We start from the raw sequence: 13,161 nt of genomic DNA, 5'->3' as shown, positions 1-13,161 counted from the left end.
AGTACTTTTGGAATGCTTATAGTTTTGTCCAGGGTCGACTTTCCTTACCTACCTGAGAATAATAAATAAACGGGTAAAATGTGTATAGATAAAGGAGACACCATAAAACATAATAAATCATGAAATTATATTACAAGAGTTGGCTAGTTATGGCAAGGCATTTATAGTGGGGGTGCGGTTCCTTACCGAAGTTGATTTCTTAAAAAACACGCTCACAAAACAAATGTTTACCATACAGACAAAAACTTCTATAAAATTATGCATTATGCCATATCAACAGAGAGGACAGCATAGAAATTAATAAATAAATGTAATGCAAAACAGGAATAGTGCAGTAAACATGCTGCCCTATAACACTGTGATGACGTTATTTTACTGATTATTTCCTGAAAGAAATTTGATACTATCAGTGAATGCCAGTAAATGATCCTTCTTATCTATGACCTTATTATTTGAGGTTTATTTTTACTTGACATTGTTTAAAACAGAGTTTGTGAGTTGCTGTTCATCTAAACTCCACAGTGATGGATTCAAGATTGGTGTTTGTCTTATTATGGATGTTGCTGTCGTCCACCTCCTCTGCAATCAAATTAGATGGAAATGGTTACGTTGATGTTATAATCGCAATCGGTTCAAAAGTTCCACAGGATGACAGACTTATTGATAAAATCAAGGTGAACATGCTTTTTAATAATTATTATTTAATTATCTAAATTGAAAACAGACAGAAATATACAGTATACACTGTATGTTTGTTGCCAGTATTTAAAGTAAAGCATAATTCCTTATAAGCAATAATTACATATCTAATAATTACTTTTTCTTTTCATTTTCATTCTCACAGGAAATGGTCACTGAAGGGTCGGTTTATCTTTATGATGCATTGGATAAAAAGGTCTATTTCAAAGAAGCTACAATACTAGTCCCATCGCACTGGAGCAGTAAGAATGTTACCAAAGCAAGAACAGAGTCCTTTGATAAAGTACTGAGCATTATTTTGTGATTTAATTTAGTAAAATATACATTTCCAATCACTTTATTCATATATGATGTTGTTGACACTTTCTCTGTAAAATGCAGGCAAAAATAAGAATTGATCATGCTGATTCAACATACGGTGATCAGCCCTATACTAAACAGTATGGAGAATGTGGAACTATGGCAGAATACATTCATTTCACCCCAGAATACCTCCTGAAGGACATAGTCATCCAGCTTTACGGATTAAGAGGTGAATGTCCTTTATCTTCCTTCAAAATTTATTATGAAATGATAAGAGGTTTAAAGTTCTATGAATACAGTAGACTGTTATTTAATAGCTTGTATGTTTGCAGGAAGGGTCTTTGTGCATGAATGGGCTCATTTGAGATGGGGAGTGTATGATGAAAACAGTGAAAAAAAGCCATTCTACCTCTCTAATGGCCGCATTGAAGCTACAAGGTTATAAACTGATAATGAAAGATAAAGAATATTACTGAAATTACATTAGAAATTAGAATTACCATTGATGTCTTGCTTATCTTTAGTTGTAGGAAAATGATTGAAGGTCAGTTTTATGAGGAGATCGCTGGAGGATCTCTTCAACCGTGCCGTATAGATCCACAAACTTCACTACCAACCGATAAGTGCAAGTTTTTTCCAAAAAGAAATCAGAACACAAACAGCTCCTTAATGTTCCTACCCAGCCTGGGTTCTGTAAGTACTGAATTTACATGTTTACACACATTCCACTAAATTATTTTAAGAACTAGTATATTAATATATTGCCTGAGCCAAAGGGGTCACAGACTGTTTTCTTCTATGCAATGTATTTCCAACAGCTGCTTGATATGTCACATTTGCAAAGTTAAACTGTTAGGCATTACTTTGAGTTATTACACGGCATGTGGAACACTTGATTCTGATTGGTCAGTCACAACATTCCAAGGTGTGTTATCTCAAGATAACAACCGGTAAAAGAGTTAAGTTTTTCATAGAGGCATAATCTGTCCTTGAGTGTTTGGTGAAATATCTACAATAATGCAGGGTATTTTGATTTTAGGTGAGCACATTTTGTCGTGAAAATGAGCACAATAAGGAAGCCCCAAACCTACAAAATGATAAATGTGGCAACAAAGCGACATGGACTGTAATCTTTGAGGATTCTGTGGATAGAGATGCACTTCAAGCTCTAAAACCACTGCAGTCCCCTCCACCGCCACCATCTTTCAAAGTTGTGCAGAGAGCACAGCGGGTCGTTTGTCTCATCCTTGATGTCTCAGGAAGCATGCAAGTAGGTTATAACAGATAGTAACTTCATCTGAAAACAAAGATGCTTCTGTGATAAACGTTTGTGTTACCAATGCTTTGAAATTAAAAAAAACTTGTAGCAAGATAAAACAAATGTGTTTAATTTTTTTATTTTTTATACATCTATTTTCTAGGGCACTAGAATTCTTCAACAGCGACAGGCTGCTACACATTTCCTGCGGTACATCATTGAGGATCAAGCCAGTGTTGGAATTGTAACCTTTAGTACTTCTGCTTCTACTCTGCGATCCTTGACTATTATTGACAGTGAAAACAAACGAGAGACTCTTATCCAATCGTTACCAAAAGAAGCCGATGGAAGCACAAACATGTGCTTTGGCCTTCGTGAAGGCTTACAGGTGCCAGATTAATTGCAGTTATATGTGTTTTATATTTTTGTGATGTATGAAGTGAAATGGAGTTTGTTCTATGTCAGTGATCCTTATTTCTTCAAATACAACAGGTACTAGAAAAGGACAATGGGGATGTATTAGGCGATGAAATAATTTTTCTGACAGATGGTCAGGCAACAGACAACATTGATGGTTGTGCTCCATCTGCAATACAAAGTGGTGCCATTATAAGCACAATAGCTTTTAGTAAAAGTGCAGCTCAGGCACTTACAGACATGGCAAACAAAACTGGTAAGTGATATAAGCGCAATTTACCCTTCGCTGAGAGTTTGATTGACAGGTGATCCAACCAATCATAATGCAGAATCTGCCAAAACCAGACCAGAGAGTTCGTAATGTCAGTGGACTTAACCTTGAGAAATAGTGTGAATTGTCGGTTTTCTCTGGTTGAATCAACATAGCTTCTGATGTTAATTCATGTTTATTTGGTGCTGTAAGTAAAGAGGAAGCGATGATTGGTTCCACTTGTACTGAGGGGCTACAGCGATTTGTCAAAACACATTAAAGAGCCAAATGAATGGTAATTAGGGCCTGAGCACCGATGGTGCGAGGACCCTCTTGTATCTGCTTTGTCTATTATTATTATTCCGCTTCTTCTTCTTCTCCCGAATGAATCGCATTTTTGAGGGCTTAAACATGCTCAAAACGTCATGAAACTTTGCACACGTGTCAAACCTATTGAATATTTTCGTCTAATATAGGATTTAGAAGAGGGTGTTGTAAAATGGCTCGACAGCGCCACCTATACTAAAAAAATCAACAGCCTTCCAGCTATGTTTCACGTACATGCACAAAATTGGCACACACATGTAACACACCAATACCTACAAAAAAGACTCTTGGAGCAAAATTCTAAATCCAACAGCAAGTCGGTTATTTTTAATATTATGAGCAAATTTTGTGTAATTTTTGTCATTTCCATGCGTTGTATTTTAACGAACTCCTCCTAGAGATTTATTCAGATCAACACCAAATTTGGTATGCCTAATCTAAAGGCCTTTGCGATGTTAAATTGCAAAGATCTTGAGTTTTCGTTGAAGGGCGTGTCCGTGGCGGCCTGGCGAATTTTGATGATTCGCCATGAAAAATGAAGTTGCTATAACTCAGACATACAATGTCCAATCTGCCCCAAACTTCACATGTTAGATAAGACTCCGAACCTGAACAGATTGACATGCCCATATTCAGTTATAGTCATAGCTCCACCTATTGGCAACAGGAAGTGACATATTTTACACTGCGACAAACTACTCCTAGAAATTTTATGACATCAATGACAATGACATTTTTGTGGTCAGTCTAATCTAAAGGCCTGTGCGATGTTCAGTTGTGAAGATCTTGAGTTTTCGTTAAAAGGCGTGTCCATGGCGCCGTGACGAAGTTCGATGTCTCGACATGGGAATAAAAGATGTTAGAACTCAGGCATAAAATGTCCGATCTTCCCCAAACTTCACATGTGTGATAAGAGTCCTGGCCTGAACAAAATTTGATGTCTCGCTATGAAAAAGGAAGTTGCTGTAACTCAGACATACAATGTCCAATCTGCCCCAAACTTCACATGTTAGATAAGACTTCTGCCCTTAACAGGTCTACATGCCCATATTCAGTTATAGTCATAGCGCCACCTGCTGGCAACAGGAAGTGACATGTTTTACGCTGCGACAAACTACTCCTAGAAATTTTTTGACATTAATGTATTTTTTGTAGTCAGTCTAATCTAAAGGCCTGTGCAATGTTAAATTGTGGAGATCTTGAGTTTTTTGTCCATGGCGCCATGACAAAATTTGAAGTCTCACCACAGCAAGAGAAGTTGTTGTAACTCAGGCATAAAATGTTCGATCTTCCCCAAACTTCACATGTTTGATAAGAGTCCTGGCCTGAACACATCTCAAGGCCAATATTCCATTATAATGATAGGGCCACCTGCTGGCAACAGGAAGATTGGCACATATATGGAATATACTTTAATATATTCCACTTATATTTATGACTTTAAATGCATATTTCTCAATGTTCACATTTTTACTAAAGCCACTCACTGCCGGTGAGCCCAGGTGCGAGGGCCCATTCATCGCTGCTTGCAGCTTTAATTATAGTTTGAATTCTGAAGAAATTACAACATTTGAAAGCTGAGACTTTGATTATGTTTCAAGTAACCAGCTCTGTATGACTTTACTCTGCAATATATTTTAACTGTGTGAGAACATGATGTGTGGCTTGGCTTGTTGGATGTAGCAACAATTACATAAAACAATTAATAACTTACTTTCTGTCTGCTCATTTAATTTCCAATGAAAAACTGTTCCATGTTGAAAATAGGGGGAATATTTTTCATAGCCAGAGATGACATGATCTCCAACCAGTTAATGGATGCATTTGCTATGCTTACATTATCAACTGGTGATTACACAAATGAACCAGTTCAGGTTTGTCAAGGTTTCACTTATTGCACGTAATATATTCCTTACTATGAGAGTGTCATCAATATTATGAGTATTTCATCATTTCATTTTTCTTATTATTTTAGCTAGAGAGTGTTGGAGCAAGAACATCTGGTTGGTTCAACGGGACAGTATCAGTGGATCAGACTGTTGGGAACAAAACCAGCTTTGTAATAATCTATGAAAAAAGTTTTCCTAGTGTTTACATACAATCACCAAGTGGCTCAATCTACACTCAGACAAATATGAGTCATGATGGTTCGCTCAAAATAGTCACTTTAAACATTCCAGGAACTGCAGAGGTATGATAACCTCTAAAATAATTTATAACCAACTTAATCAAGTTTATACTGTGGTTCAGACCATAAACTTAACTTACACTTAAATTATACACTCACAGCAAACCATTATTGATCTTATTTTACTTTCTTGTGTTTGGTAGCCTGGGGACTGGAAGTACAATGTCCAAACCACCTCAAATCAGGCTTTCACTATAACAGTAACGAGTCAAGCGGCGCGTGCTGATGTTCCTCCTATTATTGTAAAAACCCACATGAACCAGCAGTTCAATGATGGCTCTAAACCCATGACAGTGTTTGCTGAGGTTAGTCAGAATTACAGGCCTGTAATAAATGCTGAAGTGTGGGCTACACTGGAGTCAGAAACTGGGTTAACACATAATCTACAACTGCTGGACAATGGAGCAGGTAAATTACCAATAAGTGTGCACTCAACTTAAAATATAAATAAATAAACAATAAAGTATATCTCTTCAGATTGTGCCCACATAAATTAGAGATACATCTTTTACAGGAGCTGATGCTTTTCAGGGTGATGGCGTGTATTCCAGATATTTCACAAAGATTGTAGATGGAAGAAGCAGCTTGAAAGTAAGAGGGAAGAACCAAGATGGACAAACCATATTTGCTGTCCAAAAAAATAGTGGTGCCCCATACGTTCCTGGATATGTGGTAAACGGTAAATCCTGAGATCAATATTGGTCTGTTTTAAAATACATTCAAACGTAATCACATCTAAAAATGGAAATTCTTACCATCACTACAATTGTGAGCGTACTTCTCAAAGCCCGCCTCATTTCTTCCTGAGCTTCAGGAAGAGGTGGCAAAGGCTTGGAACACTCCATATTCAGCGCGAACCCGTTCGTCTGTCTCACTAGCATTCTCCGCACTGGATGATGCTAAAAACAGGAACTACCAGTCACTTCCGCCGGTGGAACAGGCGATATCGACGCACCTTTGCCCGCCCTCTGCTGGACGGCGGACGAAAGCGGTGTTGCCATCTAAAGCCTGCCGCATGACGTCATCTCTGCTCACGCAAATCTTTTCTGCTGTTGAGCAGGCTGCGTCTGAACTACACACGATGGCTGCAGATATTCCAGGGTGATCTCCTCTGTAAACTGGACGAGATGGGACCTGAGGCTATCTGTATCGCGGATTTTAGGAGTGCTTCGCTACTAAATCCGCTGCACAAGCCATGGGACGAGTTATGGCTTCCGCTACGGTGGCTGAGAGGCATCTAGGGCTGACGCTCTCAGACATGGCAAGCGCTCCGGTTCTGCAGCGAGTCGTGCTAGACTAGCCTCGCAAAGCTCTCAGCCACACCCCCCGCCTCCTGCTGCTTCATCGAAGCGCCGGTGTATGAGCTCTGCTGTGGCCGAGCTCTTACCCAAGCGCGCCGCTGTTTCAGTTCCAGGAATTGTGACTGTCTCAGCGTTTTCTGCAACGCGCAAGCCTGCACAGTTGCCCGCTTGCCTGCACACAAAAGCAGTTATCACAACAGCTTCAGCAACGCAGCTCGAGACCCCGTTCTCACTCTACCGGACGTCGCCCCTTGCCGCGGGGACCACGGCAGAGGATTACGGTGAGGCCAGAAGCCCCGAAGCCATCCTAGGAAAGCGCCGGTGTACGAGTCGCCGCGGCCGAACTCTCACCCAAGCGCGCCGCTGTTTCAGTTCCAGGGATTGTGACTGTTTCAGTGTCTTTTGCAATGCGCAAGCCTGTACGGTTGCCCGCTTGCCTGCACACAAAAACCGTTATCACGGCTACCCAGATATTTCCCGAAAAGGGTGTAATTTCTGGTGTCCCGGCCACGGCCGATGGTGCTATAAATGTAGTGATGATGCCCACTGCTCAGTGCCCATCTCCACATATAAGCACAGCCCTTCACACAGGGCTCACGCCCATAAAAGCGACTCAAGTCGATCGCGCGCACTGCATAGTAAACGTGCCCACTCCTCAGTGCCCACAAACACTATGTCACACGCGTCATGTGGTTTCTGTAAAAACGAAACCCGTGCACGTTCGTTCTGCCCAGGCAGACAGCGAGTCTAAAGCAGTAAATGTGCACGCTTACAGCCCACAATTACTCACAGACAGCACGAGTCCCACGGGACCCGCTCAGCCCTCCCTCACTCGGTTATGCACCGTGGGGAGGGTCGAGGACGAGCGATCTGCCCGCTGTGATCAGCGCGCTCCCCACCTCAAATGTCACAGGCTTAACGCCCATGTTAGAGCGCATCGAAGCGCTGCCGTTGCCCAGCAACAGAGCGCGCTTCGCATCCAACCCCTAGCCGTTCATGCAGACGCATGGTCAGCGCTTCCAGGGGTTCCGGATTGGGCGCTAGACATTATAAAGAGAGGCTACTCGCTACAGTTTTTTTCGACGCCCTCCGCGCTTTTTAGCGCGCGTCGAAACTGCTGTCAAAACAGAAGTAGCACACATACTTTGGGCTGAAATATCAAAACTGTTGAGGAAAGGGGCTGTAGAGCCTGTGTCTCAAGCTCAAAGTGAGGGGGGGCTGTACAGCAGATACTTTCTAGTGCCCAAGAAAGACGGGGGTCTCAGGCCCATACTGGATCTAAGCCGGCTGAACAAGGCATTGGTGAAACACAGTTTCAGAATGCTTACGACCAGGAAACTCCTCGCGCATATTCGCAGAGGAGACTGGTTCATGTCAATAGATCTGAAGGACGCGTATTTTCAAATACAGATAGCGTCAAGTCACAGGCGATATTTGAGATTCGCCTTTCGAGGGCCAGGCATACCAGTTTACAGTCCTGCCGTTCGGCTTGTCCGTAGCTCCTCGTACGTTTACGAGGTGCATGGACGCAGCACTCGCTCCTCTCAGACTCAGAGGCATGCGAGTGCTGAACTATTTGGACGACTGGCTGATTCTGGCTCAATCACGAGCGAAGCTCGTGGAACACGGGGCCATTTTACTCGATCACCTCGAGACACTCGGTCTCAGTGTCAACTGGACGAAGAGTTCGCTGAACCCCAGTCAGACGATACTGTTTTTGGGTATAGCTTTGGACTCACGTTCCATGACGGCGCGGCTGTCACCACAGCGCGCGTTGGGCATTCAGCGCGCAGCGAGTTCTCTCTGCTGCGGCGCGACCGTTTCGCTCAGAGAATTTCAGAGGATGCTGGGTCTCATGGCCTCATCATCTCCAGTTCTTCAGTTGGGCCTGCTCCGCATGCGCCCCCTGCAGTTCTGGCTGAAAGCCAGGTATCTGGTCGGCTGCGGCTCAGGGTCAATCAGAGCTGCGTTACAGCCCTGAAACCCTGGACAGCGAACGACTGGTACCAATCAGGTGTAAGCCTGGGGACTTCCTCGAAAGTGAAGATGGTGTCGACGGACGCCTCCACTTCGGGATGGGGAGTGCTGCTCGAGGGCAGACCGTCCTTTGGTCTGTGGTCAGAACGGGAAAAGCTCCAACATATCAACTGTCTGGAAATGCTGGCAGTGGAGAACGCGCTGACGCGCTTTTGTCCCCGAATACTGCCCATAAAACAGTCGGCAGCGCATAACGCTCGCGATCTCAGAGTTCCAATCAGGGCCCTGATTAGAACTCTGAGATCGCGAGCGTTATGCGCTGCCGACTGTTATATGGGCAGTATTGCGTGAGACCCGCATTGCCACATTGGTCAGGCCTTGCCTCGACTGTGTGATGTCATATTGCCGCATCTACGGGTGCTGCTAGATATGGAACGGAGGGCCCCCCCCCCTCCTGTCCTGGACTCTCTGTGAGGCCCTCGGGTGACTCTGCACTGTAAATCCTGGGTGTTGCTTACAGGTTTATTGGTGTGTGATCCCTGCGCGCACGGCGCTTTACATGGGGTTCCCGTAGCGTCTTAGCTAAGACGCAGTACGAGAGAACTCTCATAAGAGAACGTACTCGGTTACTAACGTAACCTCGGTTCTCTCTAGAAGAGGGAACGTGTACTGCGTTCTCTGCCGTGCGTACGATTCACTCTGGTTCGCTTCGGCGATGAAATAAATCAGGTGAGTCAGCCTTTTCGAGCTCCTTTTATAGGGTTGGGCACACCCGTTTCGGCGGGAAGTGGCATGAAGGGCGCGAAGCGCCCTTATTGGTCTGATGTTGCATCAGCCTGCGCTCGATAGGCTGTGCAGTTGCCGCAGAGCAGCCAATGAGCGAGCGAGCCGTCTCGCCTATGGCTGTGTGCTGCTGCAAATGCGCTTTACAAAAATTCAAAATTAAGGATAATTTTTTGCTTCAGTATTTCGTGAAAAGAGACTTTTCCCATAGCGTCTTAGCTAAGACGCAGTACTCGTTCCCTCTTCTAGAGAGAACTGAGGTTACGTTAGTAACCGAGTACGTTTTAGACACACGCCAGTCATTATATTTTTGTCAGCAATGAAGCCAAAGCGGCTTCATTATGTCTTTGATGACTGATCAGTGTAATTTTGTCAAGTGAAATGAATTTCAACAGATATCCTGTGTTCAGTGAATAGAGAGTTGTGAATACTATAGCCGCGTTTCCACCACTGGAACTTTACCCAGGAACTAGGGACTTTGGGCTGGTACTCGGTGTGTTTCCACCGCAGGAATCAGGAATTAAAATTTAAAAAATTTATTTTCAAAATATTACTGTTATTGTGTCATGATATGTAATTTTAAAAAGTATTTCAGGTGAGAATGTAGTTGTTTAAAATCTGTGGTTTATTTATAAAGACAGTGCCTATTTAAAAATGTGTTTTTGCCGATTTCAGAGATGGTCAGCTCCACGTGATCAGTGGGAGCTCAGTGCTCATGTATTAGCCTAGAGCCGTCTCTACTCGGCTATTCCTTCTGTGTCGCTGGCTCTGATGTCTCTTTAGTGGTTAAACATAAAACATAATTTCTTTTGAGTTATTCTAACAGGTAATCTTTGGTCTGTATTCAACTTATCTATATGTAAAAAAAAATTAAAAAAAGAAGGCATTTTATATAATATTTTGTTTCATTGTAATGGCTGTATGCAACACATTTCCCAGGATGCAAGTCAGTGCTCATGTATTAGCCTAGAGCCGTCTCTACTCGGCTATTCCTTCTGTGTCGCTGGCTCTGATGTCTCTTTAGTGGTTAAACATAAAACATAATTTCTTTTGAGTTATTCTAACAGGTAATCTTTGGTCTGTATTCAACTTATCTATATGTAAAAAAAAATTAAAAAAAGAAGGCATTTTATATAATATTTTGTTTCATTGTAATGGCTGTATGCAACACATTTCCCTGAACTAAGTTCATTTTTGCGGCTATTATTATGTTTAAATAAAAACGAAAGGATGCAGTTGTATTTGATATCCTATTTTGTTTTATTGTAAATATACAGTGAGGAAATTTGCAGTAGCCAAAGCGAGCTGACTGAAGTTATCAAGTACGCTGCTGTTTGCAGAATTACCGGAGTTGAGTCGTCACGGACATCACACTCCCGAGTCGAATGCGCAAAGTCTGAACTACAGAGGATGCAAGTCCAAAATCAGCATACTTTGTATTGAGAAACGCGCACAGACCTACGTCACCAGACTGTTTGCCTAATCTTTAGATGCCGTTGGAAACACAAAAAGAGACAAAAAAGTTCCTGGGAGAAAAGTTCCTGGTACAATTGTTCCGGGTCAACCTGTCAATTTGAACGCAGCTTCTGAGTTTTGAATGAATCATTGTGTTGAACATATCATTTGAATAAATGATTAAATTACTCATTCATAAAGACGCCTGTGTTGACAGCATTGGTATAAATGTTATATAAATGGCAGTATAATAAGCTATAAAGCTTTTTGGAGAAAACAGTTCAGATAATTCAGTATTTCAGAAAGTGTCTCTCTGTTTTTTTAACCAATTCACTTGAGATGTACTCAAATGGTTCCTCTCATTTCAGGTGTAGTGCAGCTGAACCCTCCAAAGCCTCCAGTTTCTGAGGAACCACTTGAGGTTGGAAACTTCACCAGAACAGCCACCGGAGAGAGTTTTGTGGTGAAACTTTCAGGCACAACTCCACCAAACTTCCCTCCTAACAGAATCACAGATCTGAGTGCTGAGATCCAGGAGGACACTGTGCTTCTCAGTTGGACAGCACCTGGTGAGGACCTTGACCAAGGCACAGGTAAAGCATACACTTACTGTAACAGCATTTAAAATACAATATTTTTCACTTCACTGACAAAATAGTAGTTGTTTTAAAGTTACGTCATAAAATAATGTATCTTTATTTGTCTTGCATGTGTAGAAAATAAAAATTAAATAGATTAGGTGATTTTACCCAGTTAATAATGTCACCTAACATTTCTCAAAAACTTTTAGAAACGTAACTATAACATTGATGATTATTTAACAGTACTACATGTTAACAAGAAGACAATATGTGACAACCCTATTCAGTGTATATGTTTTAGCATTATTTTGTAAAAGTGGTATTAAATATTGAATTTGTACAGACTGAACACAACTGAATCTTAAAAACGATACTTCATTTTTTTGAATTTACAATTGTTTGTCTTCACAAGTCATATATTTTGATGAAAGTGGGCTCCTCTAGTCTCAGGAGGATAAATGATGGTATGTTTATTTTCCTTCAAGCTAAATCCTATGAGATCAGATGGAGCTTTGACCTTGATATGCTTCGAAACAGCTTCAGCAATGGTCATGTAGTGAACACAGCTGCCGTCTCTCCTCACGAGGCTGGATCAGTTGAACAACATTCATTCAATCTCAGTTTCCCAATCCAAAATGGGACCACACTCTTCTTTGCTGTTCAGTCTGAGGACAAACAAAATGCAAAATCTGAAACCTCCAACATCGCTCAAGCTTCAAAGATCCTGCCTGGTCCAAAACCCCCAGGAGTATCAAACCCAGGCCTGAATTTAACAGTTCTTGTCATCTCTCTGTGTGTGGGAATTATGGTTATATGCTTTATTGTAGCTGTAACCACGTGGGCAGTGAGACGCAGGAATCTCGCTGCCTAAAGCAACAACTGACATTAACGGCGCAGATAATTATAAAATCAAGCCTTACGCCTACTTTAAAAAAATACATGCAATAGCCTTAATACATTCCTTAAAATAATTATTAAGTTCAGACAGAGTATCTTAGTTTCTGAACATTTTTTTCAAGTGCATGTCTAAAGCTGCCGCCTTGTAGCATTTTTATTTATGATTCTCAATCAACTTATTTAGCTTCCTCTGAAATGTGAGCACTTTTAAATACAAATCAAAACCTTTCTGTATTAAATTAGAATTGTGGTGATAAGAAACACTGTTATTTAGATTTCCATATTTATGACCAGGTAAGTCTGCACAATGCAGATAAATCCATAATAATTTGTAATATGTGGATGTTTAAAAATATATATTGAAATAATAATAAATAAAACTGTTCTATAACAAGCTGTACAGCAATCTGTCCCGCTTTTTCATTCAACCCTGCCTAATAAATACACGCATACGTCCATAAGCGTACTGTTAACTTATGTCCAATAGTTCAGTGGAGAGCAATAAAAGCATTAGTCGATAGGCTGAGTCTTATGTCAATCAAACTGTTGACTGGTGCACCATCGCCTCCTCAACATTGTAAACAATCTCAAATTGGAGAGTGCGTGCGCTGTTCGCGCTTTTCTGTGGGACATGGTGGAGAATACAACGTGAGCGACATGGTGCATGTGAGTACCACAGAAAAAGCACGTCATCAAGAAACATGCAAATCAGTGCAATCGTTTTT

At 41.6% G+C, this 13,161-nt stretch overlaps 1 protein-coding gene across 1 annotated transcript; it reads left to right on the top strand.

The window, feature by feature from the left end:
• The first annotated feature begins 505 nt into the window (after positions 1–505).
• Positions 506–12,468, top strand: LOC132122911 (calcium-activated chloride channel regulator 4-like). Its single transcript, XM_059533412.1, has 14 exons — positions 506–674; positions 845–982; positions 1,081–1,231; positions 1,335–1,440; positions 1,527–1,695; positions 2,042–2,272; positions 2,424–2,648; positions 2,753–2,933; positions 5,022–5,128; positions 5,230–5,445; positions 5,586–5,850; positions 5,957–6,121; positions 11,327–11,551; positions 12,025–12,468. The coding sequence occupies exons 1-14, from the start codon at positions 525–527 to the stop codon at positions 12,408–12,410; spliced, it is 2,715 nt and encodes a 904-aa protein (XP_059389395.1). The 5' UTR covers positions 506–524; the 3' UTR covers positions 12,411–12,468.
• Positions 12,469–13,161: the final 693 nt, after the last annotated feature.

The sequence above is a fragment of the Carassius carassius genome, chromosome 41, assembly GCF_963082965.1.
Source record: "Carassius carassius chromosome 41, fCarCar2.1, whole genome shotgun sequence".
NCBI lineage: Eukaryota > Metazoa > Chordata > Actinopteri > Cypriniformes > Cyprinidae > Carassius > Carassius carassius.
Note: the sequence above shows the minus strand (reverse complement) of the source record. Positions and strands in the feature narration are given on the sequence as shown.

What these genes read in the sequence shown, in the direction of transcription:
- LOC132122911 (XM_059533412.1), top strand. Translation starts at nt 525, where the DNA reads ATGGATTCAAGATTGGTGTTTGTCTTATTATGGATGTTGCTGTCGTCC. An exon ending in TCCTACCCAGCCTGGGTTCT is followed by an intron (nt 1,696 to 2,041) that starts GTAAGTACTGAA and finishes TTTTGATTTTAG; the next exon opens with GTGAGCACATTTTGTCGTGA. An exon ending in AGACATGGCAAACAAAACTG is followed by an intron (nt 2,934 to 5,021) that starts GTAAGTGATATA and finishes TGTTGAAAATAG; the next exon opens with GGGGAATATTTTTCATAGCC.